Source organism: Phoca vitulina, unplaced genomic scaffold (assembly GCF_004348235.1).
Source record: "Phoca vitulina isolate PV1807 unplaced genomic scaffold, GSC_HSeal_1.0 scaffold10, whole genome shotgun sequence".
In the NCBI taxonomy this organism is placed as follows: domain Eukaryota; kingdom Metazoa; phylum Chordata; class Mammalia; order Carnivora; family Phocidae; genus Phoca; species Phoca vitulina.
This window is the reverse complement of record NW_022589713.1, coordinates 44,146,368-44,171,885: the sequence shown is the minus strand read 5'-3', so window position 1 is coordinate 44,171,885 and position 25,518 is coordinate 44,146,368. Positions and strand designations below refer to the sequence as shown.

Genomic DNA, 25,518 nt, shown 5'->3' with positions numbered 1-25,518 from the left:
AAGAAAGAAAGAAAGAAAGAAAGAAAGAAAGAAAGAAAAAGAAAGAAGGAAGGAAGGAAAACCTCAAGCAATATAATCTTGTTCTCTTTCAGAGATTATGAGATCATCTTAGGAGACATGGTATAAACTGTGAAGCATGTCTGCAGAAGCTTCTTCTCTTAATGGACACTTAGCCTAGCAATGAGGACAGATCCCAAAATAATTAATTAAAACAGTGCTGGAAGGTGCTCCAATAAAGCTTTATGCTTAGAGAAGAGAGGAGGAAGTTGGATGAGGTTTTATTAAGAATGAGGACAATAGATAGGAAGTATGTGTGTTTTGGTTTCTGTTGCGTTTTCTTGTGTTTATACTGTGGACTGTTTCAGACATACATAAAAGTTCCTGGCATGTGATAAAGATATCCGTGGACCAATCATGTTCATCCTGATTTGACAACTCTCATGGACCCACCATAACAGATTTTTTGGAGATGAAACAGTACTGATTCTCTTGAAGCTCCACTGTGAGCTCCTGTCTGACTCCAAACCCTTCTCTCCCTTAAATTGTGTACATTGTTCCCATGCAGGTTATTCAGTTTTGCAACTTATATATGACTCTCTCTCTCGCTCTCTCTCTCTCTTTCTCCATATATATATATAGTCACTTTATGTGAGGTTTCCAGTTTACATTAATGACATCCTGCTGCACATAGGGTTCTGAAGTTTGTTTTTTAGGTTAAACATGTTGATAAGGGTGGATCTTGCTTATTCATTTAACATCACTATGTAATCTTTTGTCAAACGAATAAATCACAGTTTACTTAACCATTCTCTCATTGACAGACTCCTCAATTTTTCACTCCCTTCTGGATAGTTACCTCTTTTTTATCATTGTTGCTTAGACATTGGAAGCAAGCTCATACCCCAGGGCCTTTGCATTTCCTGTTTCCCCTACCTAGAATGCTCTTGCCCCAGATTCCACATGGCTTACTCCTTCTCCTCTTTCTTGTCTCTGCTCAAAAGACACCTTATCAGAGATGCCTTCCCTGACCAACCTACATAAAATAGCTCTCCTTCCCCACCCAGTCACTTTCTCTCTCCTTATCCTTAGGTACCTCCTTGTTGTCCTGACAGATATATGAGCTCTTGGAGGCAAGTCTGAGCATACATCTATGCCATATGTTTATTTACATCATCTAAGCAGTTTGTCATTCTCAGTTTTGTTTTCTGCCTCATCATTTCTGCCTCAGTCATCATTTCTGCCTAATAGCTCTTATTACAACTAGGGAGCGAAGTAGGAAGGGAGGACGGGGGTACCAGAGGGAAGGCTTATCAGAATCTCCAAGAGGAGGTGCATTTGGGGGAAACCCTCCTGCCAAGAGATGGTGCCATTGCCCCCATCGGTTCACAAGCCCCACACTGGAGAGTCACTCTGGAGAGGACAGATGTGTGGAGGCCATGCATGAAAGATGTGTGCACTCACATTCAGACTCAGCTGACATCCCCAGTGGGTACCAAGGGTCTGGCCTTTCTCTGGACATCCTGGGCTGAGTTATTTAATTCTTCCTCCAGCCTTATGAAGCACTAGTTATTATTTTACAGGGGAGGAAGTGGTTCCAAGGACCAGAAGTAATCAATTCTAGCTCTGTTGTATTGTGAATTTTGAAGGTTTGCTGTTGCCTTTTTAAAATCTCTAGTATTTAAAGAAATTTTCATACTTAGGTTGGTGAAACTACAGAAAGCTAAGAATCATTGTGTGAACATTCTTCCGGATAACTGGGGATCGTTTAAAAAATAAGGCAGGAAGTCAAGCAGGTTCCCTCTGGACAGTTCCAAATTGGGAAGCTCTTGGCAAGTCTTGTTGCCAGGAGGGTGGCACCCGCCCCTTCCTAAGCTTCCATGTGTACTGCAGCTAAGAGGCAGCAGTTTGGGCATTAAAGAAGATGCTGAGACATAAGGCAGGTTGGTTCCCATTTCTCACACATCTGTGGAAATGACCCAGAACCCAAAGCCTGTATCCAGCCATTCCTGAGATGCCTTTGGCTTGGCTTTGATCCCATCTCATGACGCACCTGTCACTCTTTGGAGACATGAGTCTGGCAGCACTGAGGGGTAGTGGCCTCATCTGGTGGTCACCTCCTGCATACCTAGCACAGTGCCGGCCACACAGGGCATTCAATAAATAGTGAGGGAATGAAAGTATGAATGAGTGGACGAATGAAGGAATCTACATGCACATGCAGGATTCCACTCTGCCTTCCAGTCTGGCTCCTTCCTTGCCATCCGCCCTTGTGTGAAGTCATGTCTGTTCAGGTGGAGGCCAGAGACCTCAGGGTAGGCCAGGGAGCCCGAAAGTGCACTTACCCAGTCCACGCCGGTGCCGGCATCCTCACAGTCCTCTCCCCGCACCTCTGGCCCACAAACCACATGCACCCCGTGAGTTTCCTCTGAGCCATATATTTTAAAATAAGTGAAATAAAAACACTAATATTAAATGAAGGTCATCATAACAGAGCCTTCCCTGGCGCTTCCAGAAAAGCTCTCCACATTAACTCTAAGTCAAAACATAGTCTAAAACACATCACTTTTTAAAGGAAAACCTGTCTGCTCTCCAAATCAGGCTGTGGCTTTGCCAGTCATTCTCCAAGAATTCAGTCCAGCCTCCCACCTCCCAGCAGCCCAGGGCAGTGCTCTGGTTCTACTCCATAACTTGAGCAAGCTGAGGCTTTCTATTGTAGAGGTCATTAAAGTGCTTCTGAATGCCAAGAGTTTTGGTATAACCAGGGAGTAGAGAGCTCATCCTATTATATACTTGAAGTATGAGGACTCTTGGTTGCAAACAATAGAGACCCAATTCAAAAAGGTTTAAAAGAGGGAATTTATTGGTTCATGTAATGGACAAGTCCAGGGTTTGACGTTGGGCTTGAGTAGATCCAAGTGTTCAAAGTATAGCAGCAGGATCCTGTCCCTTTCCAGCGTCAGATCTTTTGACTCTTTTTTTTTTTTTTTTTAAAGATTTTATTTATTTGAGAGAGAGAGAATGAGAGAGAGAGCATGAGAGGGGGTACGGTCAGAGGGAGAAGCAGACTCCCTGCCTAGCAGGGAGCCTGATGCGGGACTCGATCCCGGGACTCCAGGATCATGACCTGAGCCGAAGGCAGTCGCTTAACCAACTGAGCCACCCAGGCGCCCAAATAAATAGTTTTCTTTTTTTTTTTTTTCTTTTAAAGACTTTTACCTATTTGTTTAACACAGAGAGAGAGAGCACAAGTAGGCAGAGCAGCAGACAGAGGGAGAGGGAGAAGCAGGCTCTCCGCTGAGCAGGGAGCCCGATGTGGGGCTCGATCCCAGGACCCTGGGATCATGACCCGAGCCGAAGGCAGCTGCTTAACGACTGAGCCACCCAGGCGCCCCAGATCTGCTTTTGTCCAGAATACCACAGATATCCCCCAAGTGATGGCAGGATGGCCCCAGCAGCTCCAGGCTTTCATTTTGCCATGGAGTCAGCCCAGCAGAAGGGAAGCACCTCCTTCCAAGAACAACAGTAAAAACCTCCATCTTGACCTTGATTGGCAGGTCTGTGTCATGTGACCACTCACATGCTGACAGGGGAGTGGAGCCAGCTTTTCCAGAACAACGTACACACTATTGGGAAGGAAGGATGAGTGTCCCAAAAGGAAATGTCCTCTTGTCAAAAGAATGAAGGGCACAGTCATGCCTATACCCCACCAGTACCATTGTGGACCCTCAGCTGCAGAGCTGAGCCACCTGCATGCTCTTCCTGGTGGTCAGTGGCTCAGAGAGCAGGGCAGCATGCAGGGAATGCAGCCTGGAGAACATTTCTCTTCTAAAGTTGCATTTCTTCTGAGCTTTTAAAGCAATCAAATAAATCATATGCCCAGATGTTATGATTTCCAAGGACAAAGTCTTCTATATTTTTTTTCTGCTATATTATTTTATATTCTGAAAATAGCTTTATGGGTTTTTGATAAAAATGACAGATACAAAAAAAATGACAGATATTCTTTGTAGTAAATTAAATTGCTACAGGAGAATACACTGAAGAGAGCCAGTCTCTCTTCGCATTGAGCCTGTGACTCGCACATGTGCATGGTTGAGCTCCCATTTCGAATCCCTGCTCAGGCACTTTGCTCCTTTGGGCAAGACAGTCAATCCCACTACATCTCGACTTACCATCTATCCAAATGAGGCTCACTCTTGTGGAATTGTTATAAGAAATCATTGAGCCCTTACATTGCACCAGGCAACTTATTGCTTGTGTTAGTTATATCATTTAATCCTCAAATAGCCTTAGGAGGTGGTTACCGTCACCCCCATCTTATAGATGAAGAAACTGGGGCTTAGAGACGGAAATTTGCTCAAGACCACACAGGTAGCAAATGCCTGGGCCAGTCTCCACCTGCCCCAGATGCATGGTCTTACTCCCTGTGCTATGCTCTATGAATTAAATAAAATGATTTGAGGAAAGATTTTGGCAGAGTGCCTAAGAGCAAGCACTCACATAATTGTGTCCATTTGTATTAATAACAGTGATATGGGTGATATAATGCAGTTTTACATAAAAGGGATGATACATTCGGTACATGTTGTTGTGTAGCTGTTTTTCTCCCTCAGTGAAGGCAATAAGCCTCTAAATGCCATTGTGTGGATCAAACCTGAGTAGAGGAGATGATGCTTGCCTTCTGTCCCTTTGCCTTCCTTCCTGTGCTGCACTTAGGGACTACAAGTGGGCTTTGCCATGGAGCAGCCACTCCTTTGGGGCTTTTTTTTCAATGTGAGGCCACCTTGAGGATTTTAGAATCTCACACCCAGGTGAGGAGCAAGCTTCCTGGTATAAGCTTTCTGAAAGATTGACATCTTTGAGCCTAGTGATTCTGCTTCTAGAATCCATTATTGTGGTTATGTGAAACCATTCAGCTGCCAACATATGCATCATAGAATTGTTTTTAATAGAAAACGAAATGGGAAAAACTTGATGTCCAAAGATAAGAGATCAGTTACATGAAGCAAGCTGCATCTGTACTGTGGAGAACCCTGGGGCTGCTAAAGATGCTGTGGGGGAAGACTATTCAAGGACATCAAATTCAATCAGGAATAGTAACTGAAAAAAATAGGTTTAAAACAGTGTAAGTCCATCACTCACCAGATTTTACTGAGTGTCTACTGTGTGCACTACAGTGGTTTTAGGCACTTAGATACAGGAGTATCTGAAAAAAAAAAAAAAAAAAACCTGTTTTCCATGAGTTAATTATGTTCTATTGGAAAGGAGAAATAGATAATAAACAATTTAACTTTGGGCACCAGGGTGCCTGAGTTGGTTAAGTGTCTGCCTTTGGCTCAGGTCATGATCCCAGGGTCCTGGGATCGAGCCCCACATCGGGCTCCCTGCTCAGTGGGGAGTCTGCTTCTCCCTCTCCCTTTGCCCCTCCCCCTGCTCATGCATGTTTTCTCTCTCTCTCTCTCTCTCTCTCTCAAATAAAAAAAAAAAATCTTTAAAAAAAAAAAAAAAGGTCTATCCATCAAGAAGATCTAACAATTGTAAATATTTATGCCCCCAACTTGGGAACACCCAAAAATATAAATCAATAACAAAAATAAAGAAACTCTTTGATAATAATACAATAATCGTAGGGAACTTTGACACCCCACTTATAGCAATGGACAAATCATCTAAGCAGAAAATCAACAAGGAAACAATGGCTTTGAATGACACACTGGACCAGACAGACTTAACAGATATATTCAGAACATTTCATCCTAAAGCAGTAGAATACACATTCTTTTCAAGTGCACATAGAACATTCTCCAGAACAGATCACATACTGGGTCACAAATTCAGGCTTCAACCAAGTACAAAAAGATTGAGGTCAAACCATGCATATTTTCAGAACACAATGCTATGAAACTTGAAGTCAGCCACAAGAAAAAATTTGGAAAGACCACAAATACATGGAGGTTAAAGGACATCCTACTAAAGAATGAATGGGTTAACCAGGAAATTAAAGAAGAAATTTAAAAAGTACATGGAAGCAAATGAAAATGAAAACACGACAGTCCAATATCTTTGGGGTGCAGCAAAGGCAGTCCTAAGAGGGAAGTATATTGCAATACAGGCCTACCTCAAGAAGCAAGAAAAGTCTCAAATATGCAACCCTAACCTTACACCTAAAGAAGCTAGAAAAGGAACAGAAATAAAGCCTAAATCCAGCAGAAGAAGGAAAGTAATAAAGATTAGAGCAGAAATAACAATATAGAAACAAACAAACAAAAACCCAGTAGAACAGATCAATGAAACTAAGAGCTGGTTCTTTGAAAGAATTAATAAAATTGATCAACCCCTAGCCAGACTTACCAAAAAGAAAAGAGAAAGGTCCCAAATAAACAAAATCACGAATGGAAGAGGAGAGATCATAACCAACACCACAGAAGTACAAATAATCATATGCAAATATTATGAAAAATTACATACCAACAAACTGGGCAATCTGGAAGAAATGGAAAAATTCCTAGAAACATACAAACTACCAAAACTGAAGCAGGAAGAAATAGAAAATTGGAACAGACTCATAACCAACAAAGAAATTAAAATCTCTCAACAAACAAAAGTCCAGGACCAGGTGGTTTCCCAGGGGAATTCTACCAAACATTTAAAGAACAATTAATACCTATCCTTCTCAAACTGTTCCAAAAAATAGAAATGGAAGGAAACCATCCAAACTCCTTGTACTAGCCAGCAAAACCTTGATTCCAAACCAGACAAACACCCCACTAAAAAGGAGAATTACAAGCAATATCCCTGATGAACATGGATGCAGAAATTCTCAACAACATACTAGCAAATCGAATCCAATGGTACATTAAAAAAATTATTCACCACGATCAAGTGGGATTTATTCCTGGGCTGCAGGGGTGGTTCAATATTTTCAAATCAATCAACATGGTACAACACATTAATAAAAGAAAGAATAAGAACCACATGATCCTCTCAGTAGATGCAGAAAAAGCATTTGAAAAAATACAGCATCCATTCTTTTTTTTATTATTATGTTATGTTAATCACCATACATTACATCATTAGTTTTTGATGTAGTGTTCCATGATTCATTGTTTGCGTATAACACCCAGTGCTCCATGCAGAACGTGCCCTCCTTAATACCCATCACCAGACTAACCCATCCCCCCACTCCCCTCCCCTCTAGAACCTTCAGTTTGTTTCTCAGAGTCCATAGTCTCTCATGGTTCCTCTCCCCCTCCGATTTTCCACCCTTCATTCTTCCCCTCCTGCTATCTTCTTCTTTTTTTTCTTTTTTAACATATAATGTATTATTTGTTTCAGAGGTACAGGTCTGTGATTCATCAATCTTACACAATTCACAGTGCTCACCATAGCACATACCCTCCCCAATGTCTATCACCCAGGCACTCCATCCCTCCCACCCCCTACCACTCCAGCAACCCTCAGTTTGTTTCCTGAGATTAAGAATTCCTCATATCAGTGAGGTCATATGATACATGTCTTTCTCTGATTGACTTATTTTGCTCAGCATAATACCCTCCAGTTCCATCCATGATGTTGCAAATGGCAAGATTTCATTCCTTTTGATGGCTGCATAATATTCCATTGTATATATATATACACCACATCTTCTTTATCCATTCATCTGTCAATAGACATCTGGGCTCTTTCCATAGTTTGGCTATTGTGGACATTGCTGCTATAAACATCAGGGTGCACGTACCCTTTCAGATCACTACATTTGTATCTTTGGGGTAAATACCCAGTAGTGCAATTGCTGGATCGTATGATAGCTCTATTTTCAACTTTTTGAGGAACCTCCACACTGTTTTCCAGAGTGGTTGCACCAGCTTGCATTCCCACCAACAGTGTAGGAGGGTTCCCCTTTCTCCACATCCCCGCCAACATCTGTCATTTTCTGACTTGTTAATTTTAGCCATTCTGACTGGTGTGAGGTGATATCTCATTGAGGTTTTGATTTGGATTTCCCTGATGCCGAGCGATGGTGAGCACTTTTTCATGTGTCTGTTGGCCATTTGGATGTCTTCTTTGGCAAAATGTCTGTTCATGTCTTCTGCCCATTTCTTGATTGGATCATTTGTTCTTTGGGTGTTGAGTTTGCTAAGTTCTTTATAGATTTTGGATACAAGCCCTTTATCTGATATGTCATTTGCAAATATCTTCTCCCATTCTGTCGGTTGTCTTGGTTTTGTTGACTGTTTCTTTCGCTGTGCAAAGCTTTTTATCTGGATGAAGTCCCAATAGTTCATTTTTGCCCTTGCTTCCCTTGCCTTTGGTGATGTTTCTAGGAAGAAGTTGCTGAGGCTGAGGTCGAAGAGGTTGCTGCCTGTATTCTCCTTTAGGATTTTGATGGACTCCTGTCTCACATTGAGGTCTTTCAACCATTTTTGAGTCTATTTTTGTGTGTGGTGTAAGGAAATGGTCCAGTTTCATTCTTCTGCATGTGGCTGTCCAATTTTCCCAACACCATTTGTTGAAGAGACTGTCTTTTTTCCATTGGACATTCTTTACCTGCTTTGTCAAAGATTATGTTGACCATAAAGTTGAGGGTCCATTTCTAATCTGGAAGAAATGGATGCATTCCTAGAGATGTATCAACTACCAAAACTGAACCAGAAAGAAATAGAAAACCTGAACAGACCTATAACCAATAAGGAAATTGAAGCAGTCATCAAAAATCTCCCAACAAACGAAAGCCCAGGGCCAGATGGCTTCCCAGGGGAATTCTACCAAACATTTAAAGAAGAATTAATACCTATTCTTCTGAAACTGTTCCAAAAAATAGAAATGGAAGGAAAACTTCCAAACTCGTTTTATGAGGCCACCATTACCTTGATCCCAAAACCAGACAAAGACCCCATCAAAAAGGAGAATTACAGACTAATATCCTTGATGAACATGGATGCAAAAATTCTCACCAAAATACTATGCAATAGGATCCAACAGTACATTAAAAGGATTATTCACCACGACCAAGTTGGATTTATCCCTGGGCTGCAAGTTTGGTTCAACATCCACAAATCAATCAATGTGATACAATACATTAATTAAAGAAAGAACAAGAACCATAGGATCCTCTCAATGGATGCAGAAAAAGCATTGGACAAAATACAGCATCCTTTCTTGATCAAAACTCTTCAGAGTATAGGCATAGAGGGTACATACCTCAATATCATAAAAGCCATCTATGAAAACCCACAGCGAATATCATTCTCAATGGGGAAAAACTGAAAGCTTTCCCCCTAAGGTCAGGAACACGGCAGGGATGTCCACTATCACCACTGCTATTCCACATAGTATTAGAAGTCCTAGCCACAGCAATCAGACAACAAAAAGAAAAAAAGGCATCCAAATCGGCAAAGAAGAAGTCAAACTCTCACTGTTTGCAGATGATATGATACTTTATGTGGAAAACCCAAAAGACTCCACCCCAAAACTGCCAGAACTCATACAGGAATTCAGTAAAGTGGCAGGATATAAAATCAATGCACAGAAATCAGTGGCCTTCCTATACACCAACAACAAGACAGAAGAAAGAGAAATCAAGGAGTCGATCCCATTTACAATCGCACCCAAAACCGTAAGATACTAGGAATAAATCCAACCAAAGAGGCAAAGAATCTGTACTCAGAAAACTATAAAATACTCATGAAAGAAATTGAGGAAGACACAAAGAAATGGAAAAACATTCCATGCTCATGGATTGGAAGAACAAATATCGTGAAGATGTCAATGCTACCTAGAGCAATCTACACATTCAATGCAATCCCTATCAAAATACCATCAACTTTTTTCAAAGAAATGGAACAAATAATCCTAAAATTTGTATGGAACCAGAAAAGACCCCGAATAGCCAGAGGATTATTGAAAAAGAAAAGAAAAGCAAAGCTGGCGGCATCACAATTCTGGACTTCAAGCTCTATTACAAAGCTGTAATCATCAAGACAGTATGGTACTGGCACAAAAACAGACACATAGATCAACAGCATCCATTCTTGATAAAAACCCTCAAGAAAGTAGACATAGATAGAACATACCTCAACATCATAAAGGCCATACATGGAAGACCCACAGCTAATATCATTCTCAATGGGGAAAAACTGAGAGCTTTTCCTCTATGGTCAGGAACAAGACAGGGATGTTCACTATCACCACTACTATTTAACATACTACTGGAAGTTTTAACCTCAGCAGTCAGATAACAAAAAGAAATAAAAGGCATCCAAATCAGCAAGGAAGAAGTCAAACTTTCACTATTTGCAGATGACATGATACTGTATAAAGAAAACCCGAAAGACTCCACCAAAAAATTGTTAGACTAATACAGGAATTCAGCAAAGTTGCAGGATATAAAATCAACATACAGAAATCTATGGCATTTCTATATACCAATAATGAAGAAGCAGAAAAAGAAATCAAGGAATTGATCCCATTTACAATTGCACCAAAAACAATAAGATACCTAGGAATAAATCTAACTAAAGAGGTAAAAGGTCTGTACTCTGAAAACTATAGAACACTCGTGAAAAAAATTGATGAGAAATGGGAAAACATTCATGATCATAGATTGGAAGAACAGATGTTATTAAAATGGGTATACTACCCAAAGCAATCTACACATTTAATTCAATCCCTATCAAAATACCACCAGCATTTTTCTCAGAACAAACAATCCTAAAATTTGTATGGAACCACAAAAGACCCCAAATCACCAAAGCAATCCTGAAAACAAAAAGCAAAGCTAGAGGCATCACAATTCCAGACTTCAAGCTATATTACAATGCTGTAATCATCAAGACAATATGGTACTTGCACAGAAATAGGCACACAGATCAATGGAACAGAATAGAGAACCCAGAAATGGACCCTCAACTCTAAGGTCAACTAATATTTGACAAAGCAGGAAAGAATATCCAATAGAAAAAAGACAGTCTCTTCAATAAACAGTGTCGGGAAACCTGCACAGCAACATGCAGAATGAAACTGGACCACTTTCTTACACCATACACCAAAATAAATACAAAATAAATGAAAAACCTACATATAAGACAGGAAACCATCAAAATCCTGTAAGAGAACACAGGCAGCAACGTCTTTGACCTCGGCCACAGCAACTTCTTACTAGACACATTGCTGTAGACAAGGGAAACAAAAATGAACTATTGGGACTTCATCAAGATAACAGTGAATCGTGGATCACTACATCAAAAACTAATGTATTGTATGGTGACTAACATAACATAATAAAATAAAATTTTTAAAAAAAGATAAAAAGCTCTGCACAGCAAAGGAAATAATCAACAAAACTAAAAGGCAGCCCACGGAATGGGAGAAGATATTTGCAAATGACATATCTGATAAAGGGTTAGTATCCAAAATCTATAAAGAACTTATCAAACTGAACACACACACAAAAAACAAATAATCCAGTTAAGAAATGGACAGAAGACATTAACAGACACTTTTCCGAAGAAGACATCCAGATGGCTAACAGACACATGAAAAGATGCTCAACATCACTCATCATCAGGGAAATACAAATCAAAACCATGATGAGATACCTCCTCACCTGTCAGAATGACTAAAATTAACAACACAGAAAACCACCGATGTTGGCAAGGATGCGGGGAAAGGGGAACCCTCTTACACTATTGGGAATGCAAGCTGGTGCAGCCACTCTGGAGAACAGTATGGAGATTCCTCAAAAAGTTAAAAATAGAACTACCCGATGACCCAGCAATTGCACTACTAGGTATTTATTCAAAGGATACAAAAATACAGGTTCAAAAGGGTACATGCACCCTGATATTTATAGCAGCCTTATCAACAATAGCCAAACTATGGAGAGAGCCCAAGTGTCCATCGACTGATGAGTGGATTAAATAAGATGTGGTATATATATATATATATATATATACACACACACACACACACACACACACACACACACACACACACCACCAGTTCTTGGACTCCTCCCAATCTGCATAAGCTGATTAGGTCCTCAGGGATCCCCTTGAGAAAAAGCTGGAAGAGCACCATCTTAGTCCTTCTAGGCTGCTATAATAAAATACCACGGACTGAGTGGCATATGAACAACAGAAACTTATTTCTCACAATCCTGGAGGTTGGGAAGTCTGAGATCAGGGTACCAGCAGACTCAGTGTCTGGTGGGGAGCAGCTTCCTACTTCCTAGACGGTCATCTTCTTAGTGTGTCCTCCCATGGTAGAAGGGGTGAGGGAGTGCTTTAGGGTCTCTTTTACAAGGACACTATCCCATTCATGACGCCTCACCTCTCAAAGCCCCCATCTCCAAATAACATCACATTGGGGATTAGGTTTCAACATGACTTTTGTGGGAACAGAAACATTCAGTCCATAACAAACATTCTTCAGATGTCAAGAACTTTTGGATGGTTTTTTAAATCTTATTTGTTTTTATTTTAGTGCTTTTATATTAATGCATAATACCTGGTTTAAAAAAATCAATATAAAATGATATTCAACTTAAAGAGTTGGAGCGCCTGGGTGGCTCAGTCAGTTAAGAGCCAATCTTGATTTCGGCTCAGGTCATAATCTCAGGGTCCTGGGATCAAGCCCTGCATCAGGCTCCATGCTCATTGGGGAATCTGATTCTTCTTCTACCCCTCCCCCCACTCACGTGTGCATGCGTGCTCACTTTCTCTCTCTCTCTCTCAAATAAAATAGAATAAATCTTAAAAAAAAAACATAGTATCATGCCCCCATCTGCATCCCAGTGCCCCAAGCAAGCACCTATAAACATTTCTTCGGGTTACTACTATAATTCTAACTAACATATTTATCTTACCATTTCTTGATTTGTCAACTTTAGACCTTCATAAATAGCCTACTTTCTTGCTACCTCTTTCCCCTCCCCACAAAGCTTTATTAAAACCTTTTATTAAAACTTGGTGACTTCTATCACTTTAAATGACACATTTAAACCACTACTGTTGTCCATATAGTTTAGAAGCCTATCTGGACTCCATCGTGTAAGATGAGGAAATTAGCATCTGTGAACTCTCTCTATGGTTCCTTCCTTTCTCTGCATCCAGGCTTCTGCCAGGCTAGCTGGTGACTTGGTTTTGCTATCAGCAAAAAGTGCAGATGTCTTGACAGTGAGGACCTTTCATGCTTTGTCTGTAAATAGGGTGTGGAAAGTAAATGGCATTTTAATTTTATGCATAAAATTATAATGTATGTATTATATATATATAACATAATATATATCATTTGCTATAGACCAGAGTCTTGCAGTGAAGTCCATAGAGAGAAGGAAATGTAATCCTTGCCCATGAACCTGGGCCACCTGAAGAACAATGGGCCATTCACCTCTCCTCTGCTTCATTAGTTGACAAGATCTTAACAGCTTTTAATTGGCTTCCTGTTTGGACCATCACTTTCTAGAGCTGCTTTTTAGTTGTGTTTTTGTTTTTCCTGGGGCTTCTAATCATCTTTTCTTATTCTTATTGACAAAAGAAGGGTGTGGCTCCTTCTTCACTGTCTCTCTTCATTTGTTTAGCTTCTTAATCCTGTGCTCATTGAATGGCCTCTGTGTACCCCTACCCATGTCTTTCAGACCTGCGGTGCAGTTGGCACCTGAGACTTCTGTCCTTCGCACCCCTGGACTAACTCCCTCTTTCTAGAGTCCCATGCTTTCCTCTTTCTTGGCTGGTTTTTAGCTCCCCTAGAGTATACCTTAACAATTTTTCTTCCCAGAAAGCACATCAACTTGCTGAGACCTTACATGTCTGAAAGTATCTTTATTTGGCCCTTATCTGATGATAGTTTGGCTGAGCATAGAATTCTGAGGTCAGGCCATTACTTCTCTGGGCTTAGAAAACCCATGCTCCACTGTCTTCTAGCATTCGGTGTTACCAATTTAATGTTTAATGTCATTATTGTTTTTGTTCATTTGCAAAAATACCCTTTTTTTTCTGCCTGGAAGCCTCATCTTGGAGGGTCTGAATCTTCGTGAAGATGTATCTAAGTGGGTTTGTCTGCTGTACTTTGTGTTGTAATCAATTTATTCTGCTTTGCTGCTGGTAGACTCTTTTAACCCTAAAGACTTTTGCCTTTCTTAGCTTGGGGCCATATTCTTCTGTTATGTTTGATTTTTTTTCTTTCCTCTCCCCCCTTCCTGGAATCCTGTTAGATGCTGAGCCCACTGAATTCATCCTCATGTCTCTTCCTCTGATATGTCCCATCTTTTTTACTTCTTCCTCTGCATTCTGGAAAATTTATATTGATTTTAACTTTTAGACCTCCTATGACATTTCTTTCACCAATCATATGTTCTGCATCCCAGAAACCACTGTCTTCTGATTACTTACTTTTCACATCACCTAGTCTTGTTGTGTGGATGGGATGCAATGTCTTTTCAAATCACTGTTATTTATTAGAATTTTTAAAGTTATTTTCATTACCCTAGATTACCTTCATTTCCCTTTTTAAAAGTTTGCTCTTAGTTTATCTGGGTCCTTCTTTCCCACGCCATTGGATTGTTTCAAATATCTAGTGATCCCTGGTTATCTATTCATATTTTTTAACAAAGGACTTCACTGGTTAATAAAAGTGACCCACATGGGTAGGTTAGTATTCCCAGGAGACCTCTTCTGTGAAAAGAGGGTGGGTGTGCTGACTGACAACTCCAAGTTTATTAACCAGGTAGGCACCTGGCAGGCCTGGCCCTAGGGTCGATGAATAGGATCTGGTGGGCAGGTGATTGGGGGCTCCCCCAGGGCTGCAGAAGGAGGGTTTCACTGCAGGTATAACCCCTGTTTTCAAGTCCCAGTCTTCTCCAAGTAGGTTGTTCAATTTTATTAGAGGACTGTTTTCTGTTTTTTGACCTAAGGACAAAGCATCCTTGGGCCAGTTGTCCAATTGATTGGGAATTGGGATAGGGACCAAGAGGTCTCCCCGTTGCCTACACAACCATTAAATCAGCTTTCTGAATTCTGTGTCACAACTAGTCCTGCTCTTGGTACCACCCAGCTGCAAATTGGACCTCTCGGTCTGGGAGGCCCAGCTCCAATGCCTATCTGGAGGACAGCGTTCTCTCTGATCCTTATGCGATCACCCATTTCCGATTTTCCAGCAATATGTCAAAATCTTGTTCTGCTCTCACCCCCATTCTTCATTTGTGTAGACTTTTCCCTTTGGCTTTCTTCTCACATGTCACTGGCATCTGGGGAGGGAGAGGCCTTTATATTCATTTTACTTTTCTGAATTCTCTAAAATGAGAATGCGTTATCACATTCATAATAAAAGTAACAACAAGAGCTATTCTTAAAATGGGATTTAGAAATTAGCTAATCGAGCCAAAAAGAGAAGCATCCTGGCAGTATTCTGTCTTGACCATCCCACCACTGAGCAAGAAACTGCTTTCCCTCAGCGCTTCCAGCTGAATGAATAAGTGGCTGGAGAATCTTGTCCTAGAGCCCGTGTCTCTCTCGTGCTTTATACGTCCCCAAGCTGAATTAGAGGTGTTTTGTTGTTGTTGTTGTTTTAAGAGGTGTTGTTAATGCAGTACGAGTATCAAATACAGAGCCTGCTATTAAGTAGGTGTATCCGTTAGTGGCTCCAAATGGCAAGCACTCATCTGCTTGCTCTTTGGATGGACTCAGGTGCGTGCTTCTTCTGCTGGTCTTACTTCCGGCCACTCGTGCATCCCCGGTTAATTGGCAGGCGATTGTTGTTGAAAGAGAGACTGTCTTTAATAACAGCGAAGGTTTGGAGGAGGGAAGGAACAGAGCAAAGGGCTCACAAATAGACCATTGGAAAAGTGCATTTCTGTGCATGGTAATCGTGCCTGCGCCAGCCCCGAAGGCCCTGGGACTGGGTCACTGTTGCTGGAACTGGAAGCTGTGGTGTCACTGCCCCCATCCTGGGCTGAGCGCTCGCTGCCGCAGGGGATGGGACTGGCACTGTGACTGGCTCTGCTGGCCACCCCCTTCCCTGCCACTGTCTGAATCGTTATCACTGCCACGGGCTGGCCTGTGTTCTCAGCACCAGAGTCAGTGTCATGTTCTGAATCTACATCCCTGCTGAATATCTCTTTGTCCGGGTGGCCTGGGCCTTATCCTCACTGCTGTCATCCTGGCTGCTACCACCCTTGTCACTCGCCTCATCCCTGTCACCTCTTCCCTCGCTCACCTCTTGTGGGGTTGGCTAGTCACTGGCTGAGGTGAAAGGGGTGCTTGGGCCAAGTGTCCCTCGGCACCCCACAAGCCAGCTTGGGCTTGATCACGTGGTAACGAGGTGCAGGACTTCTAAGAGCTGCAAGAGAGGGAGCTGCAAGGCTCAAGACTCCCATGGCGTCATGCCTACCGGTCTGTGTGGTCCAAGCAAGTCACACGCCAGCCTGGATTCAAGAAGCTGAAAAAGAAGCTCCACATGTTGATGGAAGGAGCTACAAAGTATGGTGGCAACTTTTGCCATCCACCAGTTAATAATTCCAGTTTTTATTTCTAATTTTGTTTTCTAACTCTGTGTTTTCCTCAGGCTTCTGAGGACCCAGTCTCTGGAATGGTTCTACAGTAATGTGAAGAGCCGCTTCAAACGCTTTGGCAGTGCCAAGGTCTTGAAGAACCTGTACAGGAAACACCGGCTGGAGAGTGGGGCGTGCTTCGATATTCTAGGTACGCTGGCGGCCTGCTGCTCTGGGAGTCTTTGTGGGGCTGGGGGGGTAGAATAAGGCCTGGCTGGGGGGCCCCAGATACTGGGCGCCCTCAACTGGGACAGAGAAAGTTGCTTAAATACCTGGCTCCAATGAGAAGCAGAAATAGGAGGACAAATACCAAAGATTCTGTTGAGTCATCCAGTTCCAACATCCCCAACTGGGCTGTTGGGTGCATTAAGAAGACCAACGTATTTTGGCATATTGTGGACATTTTAATTGTAGACCCCTAGAAATCAAAGATTCTTGATCATCTTCCCCTAAGGATCAAAACATTGGAAAGTCCTCTGTTTGACCACGTAGACTAGGCCTGCCCTCAGAGGATGTGCCCTCCACCCCCCTTCCCTCCTAGTCCCAAACTCTACTCACACCAGGCCCAGAACTTGATGTAATGGGAGAGTCGGGAAAGTATGCGCTTCTCTCCCAAGAAGGTGGGAGGATGAATTCTGCCTTTGCTGTTTTCACACACTTTAGACAACCAATGTAATTAGAATGAGAAATTATCTTCTTTAGTTCTATTAGACTAGCCAGTAGAAAGAAATCATTGTCAGAATATGAACAACCTGTCCTCTAAAAAAAAGCCTGGCTTTTTTTTTTTCTGTCTAAAGGCAGATTTTTTCTGTCTCTTTGCTGACACAGGTAAATGCTATTTATCCACAAGAAAGAGGGAAGGAAAAAAGATCTCATCCGTCTCATTTGGAGCTTTTTCACTGTCATTATTTTACATTGTTGTATTCTCAATAAAGTCTTTGGCTGTGTCTTATCTAAAAATATGCCAGCCACTGAGACGGGGGGAAACAGGATGGAAGCATTAAACACAGAGAATCATTAGGGCCTTTTGTGGTGGTTGTTAGACTCTATCTTTCAAACTATTCAGGAAGCCTAAGCTAAGAGAGCAGTGCTGAAGGTTTCCACAGATTATGTTTATCTTCTCTTTGCTGATTTCTCTAAAAACTTTTTTCTCCAGGAATGGAGGCAAAAAGAAAGAAAGGAAGGAAGGAAGGAAGAAAGAAAGAAAGCAAGAAAGAAAGCTTAGAAGTAATCCTGCTAACAGTAGTTTTTCAACCCAAAGAACTATCTCAAGAAAGTTCCAGAATATTATTGGCTCACTTGTTTGTATCCCATCCTTTCTTTCCTCTTGCGTAGAGCCCCAGGTCTGCTTCATGTACCCTCTTATGTGTCACCAAATTCAGACCTCACAGGTGTTCTCTACTGCCTCATGCAAGAGGAGGGGAAAAGCAAACCTGCCGGGAATCCTACAGAGCAGAGCACAACTCTGATCTCCTCCTCTGTCTCCCTCAGGCCCCACAGGTGGATCAGGCAGACGGGAGCCCCATGGGGGCCAGCTCAGGGCTCTGAAATTTTCAAGTGTCATGTTCCGAGGAAAACCATTTACTGAGGATAACTGTCTGCCCCAGTAGAAGCAGATTTGGGTTCTGGGCCCACTGTGATTCAACGCTTCTTTCATCCGGGCCTCGGTACGGCTCTTACCACGTTGCATTCAGGGGACAGTTTACAAGGTATACAAGCTGCAAGAGCAGTAGCCCCGTCCCCTCTGCATTCCCAAAGCGTGGCTCACACCTGGCACAGCTATGTCCTCCGTATGGCACTAGTTTGATCTTAAAAGCATTCTTTGGGTACCAAGACCCTTCACTGAAGTATTAGAATCCATTGCTTTAATATGGTTAGTATCCATTTAAACTAAGATTTCCTTTTGATAAAAGTGAAGACAAGCGGACAGGGAACAGTCTGTGGGATAATATTCAAAGCTGTTAAGCCATGGTCATAAAACAATGAGATTTATTCTACACACCGCCTAGAAATTTTAGTTACACTGTAAGTATGGGCAAATCCCCCAGAGCATAAGTGGCCTTCTGGTTATGTCACATGACTGGGGAGCCCTTAGCATTAGCTCCCACCTGTCACCAAACACCCTCAAATCGTTGTCCCCTGCCATCCTCAATCCTGACTGTACATCAGAATCACCTAGGGGGCTTTATTTTTTTCTAATAATTTAACTCCAGTGATATATAGAAACTATTTAGCTCTACTCAATCCTTCCCTTTCCTTTATTTTTTTATTTAAACAAGTTGTCATGGAGGGGGGAAAGATGGCGGAGGAGCAGGGGACCCTATTTCAACTGGTCCCCGGAATTGAGCTGGATATCTACCAGACCACTCTGAGCACCCACGAAACCAGCCTGAGATGTAAGATCTGGATCTCTACAAACAGAATATCGCAGGCAGTTGGTTTCGAGGTATGAAGCACAGAGCCCTGATTCCGCGGGCAGATATCAGAGGATAAACAGCAGCGGGAAGGTGCCTGGCCGTGGGGATCCTATACCACCAGTGAGCGACAACCTCGCGCGCTGGGGACGGGCACAGACTCGCAGACCGGTAGTGGCAAGGAAAGGACTTTAGGGCAGCCCCCGGGGCGGAAACCCGGAGCGGCAGGATCCCGCGTGCGACCTGGGGGCGGCTGGCGGTTTTAGAAGCACAAAGGGCAGAGATGTGCCCCGACCTGGAGGCAGGACTGGGGGTGCTGTGGAGGGGCGCACAACCCAGGACGCTGCAGTTTATAGCAGCACGGACAGAAACGGAGACGGTGTAGCCTGGAGAGCTCACTGAAGAACAGACTGCAGTCTCTCTGCTCTGAGGCGGAGGGTTGGAAACGGTCTCTTCTGCTCTAACTCATGGAAGAAATGCAGAAAGCCGCCAGGGAAAGGCGCCAGAGAACAAAAGCCCCAAAAACTGATTCCCGTTAGGCCCATCCCCCGCCACAGGGGGCAGGGCAACTCCGCCCAAACAGGGTTGCCTGAGTAACAGCGTGGCAGGCCCCTCCCGCAGAAGACAGGCTGGGAAAACAAGAGGCCAGCAACCCTAAGGTACCAAGAAAATAGGTGCATCTTGCTTGGGTTCTGGTCAATAATTTGGACTCTATACATTCTCTCAAACACCCATCAACAGAATGACTAGGAGGAGGAGCCCCCAAAATAGAAAAGACTCAGAGATTATGACTTATGCTGCAGATTTACAAATGGATGCAGATATAACCAAGATGCCGGAGATGGAATTCAGGCTAGCAATTGTGAAGACAATGGCTAGAATGGAGAAATCAATTAATGACAACATAGAGTCTCTAAGGGCAGAAATGAAAGCTGAATTGGCAGAACTTAAAAATGCTATCAATGAGATCCAATCCAACCTAGATAATCTAACAGCTAGGGTAACTGAGGCAGAAGAGAGAATAAGCGACCTGGAAGACAATATAATAGATAAAAAGGGAAAAGAGGAGGCCAGGGAAAAACAACTCAGAATCCATGAAAATAGAATCAGAGAAGTAAGTGACACCATGAAGCATTCCAATGTCAGAATAATTGGAATCCCAGAGGGAGTGGAGAGAGAGAGAGGACTAGAAGATGTATTTGAGCAAATCGTAGCTGAGAACTTCCCTAATCTGGGGAATGAAACAAACATTCACGTCCTAGAGGCAGAGAGGACCTCTCCCAAGATGAAGGAAAACAGGCCAACACCCCGGCATGTAACAGTAAAACTTGCAAATCTTAGAACCAAGGAAACCATCTTAAGGGCAGTTAGGGGGAAGAGATTCCTTACGTACAGAGGGAGGAACATCAGAATAACGTCAGACCTATCCACAGAGACCTGGCAAGCCAGAAAGGCCTGGCAAGACATATTCAGGGTACTAAATGAGAAGAACATGCAGCCAAGAATACTTTATCCGGCACGGCTTTCATTTAGAATGGATGGAGAGATGCAGAGCTTCCACGACCAGCAGAAACTGAAAGAGTATGTGACCACTAAGCCGGCCCTGCAAGAAATATTAAGGGGGGTTCTATAAAAGGAGAAAGACCCCAAGAGTGATATACAACAGAAATTTACAGGGACAATCTATAAAAACAACATCTTCACAGGCAACATGATGACAATTCATATCTTTCAATAATCACTCTCAACGTGAATGGCCTAAACGCTCCCATAAAACGGCACAGGGCTGCAGATTGGATAAAAAGACAGGACCCATCCATATGCTGCCTATAAGAGACTCATTTTGAACCTAAAGATACATCCAGACTGAAAGTGAAGGGATGGAGATCCATCTTCCATGCCAGCAGACCTCAAAAGAAAGCTGGGGTAGCAATTCTTATATCAGACAAATAAGATTTTAAACTAAAGTCTGTAATTAGAGACACAGAAGGACACTATATCATTCTTAAAGGGTCTATCCAAGAAGAAGATCTAATAATTGTAAATATCTATGCCCCCAACATGGGAGCAGCCATCTACATAAGCCAACTGTTAACCAAAATAAAGAGTCATATTGATAACAATACGTTAATTGTAGGAGACCTCAATACTCCACTCTCAGCAATGGACAGATCATCTAAGCAGAAAATCAACAAGGAAACAAGAGCTTTGAATGATACATTGGACCAGATGGACCTCATAGATATTTACAGAACATTCCACCCTAAAACAACAGAATACTCATTCTTCTCGAGCGCACATGGAACTTTCTCCAGAATAGACCACATACTGGGTCACAAGTCAGGTCTCAACCAATACCAAAAGATTGAGATTATTCCCTGCGTTTTCTCAGACCACAATGCTCTAAAACTGGAACTCAATCACAAGAAAAAATTTGGCAGAAATTCAAACACTTGGAAGCTAAAGACCACTCTGCTCAAGAATGTTTGGGTCAACCAGGAAATCAAAGAAGAACTTAAACAATTCATGGAAATCAATGAGAATGAAAACACATCGGTCCAAAACCTATGGGATACTGCAACGGCGGTCCTAAGGGGGAAATACATAGCCATCCAAGCCTCACTCAAAAAAATAGAAAAATCCCGAATTCACCAACTAACTCTACACCTTAAAGAACTAGAGAAGAAGCAACAAACAATGCCTAAGCCACGCATTAGAAGAGAAATAATTAAAATTAGAGCAGAAATCAATGAATTAGAAACCAGAAACACAGTAGATCAGATCAACGAAACTAGAAGTTGGTTCTCTGAAAGAATTAATAAGATTGATAAACCACTGGCCAGACTTATCCAAAAGAAAAGAGAAAGGACCCAAATTAATAAAATTATGAATGAAAGGGGAGAGATCATGACTAACACCAAGGAAATAGAAACAATTATTAGAAATTATTATCAACAACTATATGCCAATAAACTGAGCAATCTGGATGAAATGGAGGCCTTCCTGGAAACCTATAAGCTGCCAAGACTTCAACAGGAAGAAATTGACAACCTGAATAGGCCAATAACCAGTAACGAGATTGAAGCAGTGATCAAAAACCTCCCAAAAAACAAGAGTCCAGGGCCTGATGGATTCCCTGGGGAATTCTACCAAACATTCAAAGAAGAAATAATACCTATTCTAATGAAGCTGTTTCAAAAAATAGAAACAGAAGGAAAACTTCCAAACTCATTCTATGAGGCCAGCATTACCTTAATCTCCAAACCAGGCAAAGACCCCATCAAAAAGGAGAATTTCAGACCGATATCCCTGATGAATATGGATTCCAAAATCCTCAACAAAATCCTAGCTAAGGGGATCTAACAATACATTAAAAGGATCATCCACCACGACCAAGTGGGATGCAAGGGTGGTTCAACATTCACAAATCAATCAATGTGATAGAACACATTAATAAGAGGAGGGAGAAGAACCATATGGTCCTCTCAATTGATGCAGAAAAAGCATTTGACAAAATACAACATCCTTTCCTGATTAAAACTCTTCAGAGTATAGGGATAGAGGGAACATTCCTCAAGTTCATAAAATCCATCTATGAAAAACCCACAGCGAATATCATCCTCAATGGGGAAAAGCTGAGAGCCTTTCCCTTAAGATCAGGAACACGTCAAGGATGTCCACTTTCGCCACTATTGTTCAACATAGTACCAGAAGTCCTAGCAACAGCAATCAGACAACAAAAAGAAATAAAAGGTATTCAAATTGGCAAAGAAGAAGTCAAACTCTCTCTTTTCGCAGATGACATGATATTTTATGTGGAAAACCCAAAAGACTCCACCCCCAAATTACTAGAACTCATAGAGCAATTCAGTAATGTGGCAGGATACAAAATCAATGCACAGAAATCAGTTGCTTTCTTATACACTAACAACGCAACTGTAGAAAGAGAAATTAGAGAAACGATTCCATTTACAATAGCACCAAAAACCATAAGATACCTCGGAATAAACCTAACCAAAGAGGTAAAGGATCTATACTCTAGGAACTACAAGACACTCATGAAAGAAATTGAAGAAGACACAAAAAGATGGAAAAATATTCCATGCTCATGGATCGGAAGAATAAACATTGTGAAAATGTCTATGCTACCCAGAGCAATCTATACCTTCAGTGCCATCCCGATCAAAATTCCAATGACATTTTTCAAAGTGCTGGAACAAACAATCCTAAAATTTGTATGGAATCAGAAAAGACCCCAAATTACCAAGGAGATGTTGAAAAAGAAAAACAAAGCTGGGGGCATCACGTGCCCAATTTTAAGCTATATTACAAAGCTGTGATCACCAAGACAGCATGGTACTGGCACAAAAACAGACATATAGACCAATGGAACAGAATAGAGAACCCAAATATGGACCCTCAACTCCATGGTCAAATAATCTTTGACAAAGCAGGAAAAAACATGCAATGGAAAAAAGACAGTATTTCAATAAATGGTGCTGGGAAAATTGGACAGCCACATGCAGAAGAATGAAGCTCAACCATTCTCTAACACCATTCACAAAGATAAACTCAAAGTGGGTGAAAGACCTCAATGTGAAACAGGAATCCATCAAAATCCTAAAGGAGAACATAGGCAGTAACCTCTTTGACATCGCCCACAGCAACTTCTTTCAAGATACATCTCCAAAAGCTAGTGAAACAAAAGCAAAAATGAACTTTTGGGACTTCATCAAGATAAAAAGCTTCTGCACAGCAAAGGAAACAGTCAACAAAACAAAGAGGCAACCCACAGAATGGGAGAAGATATTTGCAAATGACACTACAGATAAAGGGCTGGTATCCAAGATCTATAAAGAACTTCTCAAACTCAACACCCAAAAAACAAATAATCAAGTCAAAAAGTGGGCAGAAGATATGAAAAGACACTTCTCTGAAGAAGACATACAAATGGCTAACAGACACATGAAAAAATGTTCATCATCATTAGCCATCAGGGAAATCCAAATCAAAACCACATTGAGATACCACCTTACACCAGTTAGAATGGCAAAAATGGACAGGGAAAGAAACAACAAATGTTGGAGAGGTTGTGGAGAAAGGGGAACCCTCTTACACTGTTGGTGGGAATGCAAGTTGGTACAGCTACTTTGGAAAACAGTGTGGAGGTTCCTCAAAAAATTAAAAATAGAGCTATCCTATGACCCAGCAATTGCACTCCTGGGTATTTACCCCAAAGACACAGATGTAATGAAAAGAAGGGCCATATGCACCCCAATGTTCATAGCAGCAATGTCCGCAATAGCAAAACTGTGGAAAGAGCCGAGATGCCCTTCAACAGATGAATGGATAAAGAAGATGTGGTCCATATATACAATGGAATATTACTCAGCCATCAGAAAGGATGAATACCCAACTTTTACATCAACATGGATGGGACTGGAGGAGATTATGCTAAGTGAAATAAGTCAAGCAGAGAAAGTCAATTATCATATGGTTTCACTTATTTGTGGAACATAAGGAATAGCATGGAGGACACTAGGAGAAGGAAGGGAAAAATGAGGGGGGGGGGGGAATTGGAGGGAGAGATGAACCATGAGAGACTATGGACTCTGAGAAACAAACAGGGTTTTAGAGGGGAGGGGGGTGGGGGGATTGGTTAGCCCGGTGATGGGTATTAAGGAGGGCACGTACTGCATGGAGCACTGGGTGTTATACGAAAACAATGGATCGTGGATCACCACATCAAAAACTAATGATGTATTGTATGGTGACTAACGTAACATAATAAAATTTAAAAAAAAAGAAAGAAATAATAAACAGCAAACTAACTAAAAAAATAAATAAAAATAAATAAGTTGTCATATACTTCGCATTTATTTTTTTAATTTAAATTCAATTAATTAACATATAATGTATTATTGGTTTCAGGGATACAGCTCTGTGATTCATCAGTCTTCTATAATACCAGTGCTCATTACAACACATACCCTCCCCAAAGCCCACCACCCAGCCACCCTATCCCCCACCCTCCTCCCCTCCAGCAACCCTCAGTTTGTTTCCTATGATTAAGAGTCTCTTGTGGTCTGTCTCCCTCTCTGGTTTTGCCTTGTTTCATTTTTGCCAGTCTTCCCCTATGATTCTCTGCCTTGTTTCTTAAATTTCACATAAGAATGAGATCATATGATAATTGTCTTTCTCTGACTGACTTATTTCACTTAGCATAATACCCTCTAGTTCCATCCACATCGTTGCAAAACATCTAGGGGGCTTTAAAAAAAAAACCCAGTGCCCAGGATCACCTGCCATGCTCAGCCACTTACTTCTGAATCTGTGGAGGTGGGCCCAGTACATGTATTTCTGTGGGTTATTTTAAGGCACAGCCAAGATGGAGAACCCCAGCTAGCACCTGACCATAATTGGTGCAGTAGCATTCTGAATAAGATGGCTCCATCTTCAACTCCGGCTAAGGGTACTTGTTTGCAGAATTTTGGTAGTCAGAACATAATACACAGCATCTACAGCATGCAAGGCACGTGCTCTGCTCCCGAACTCTTG

General features: G+C 41.8%; 1 protein-coding gene across 4 annotated transcripts in view; it reads left to right on the top strand.

The window, feature by feature from the left end:
• Positions 1-25,518, top strand: part of MYRIP (myosin VIIA and Rab interacting protein) — a 399,641-nt gene that overhangs the window by 287,643 nt on the left and 86,480 nt on the right. For all 4 annotated transcript variants that reach the window (XM_032408946.1, XM_032408947.1, XM_032408948.1 and 1 more), the window contains exon 4: positions 16,561-16,697. In XM_032408946.1, coding sequence (XP_032264837.1) covers positions 16,561-16,697 — 137 coding nt within the window. The remainder of the gene's footprint in view (positions 1-16,560; positions 16,698-25,518) is intronic.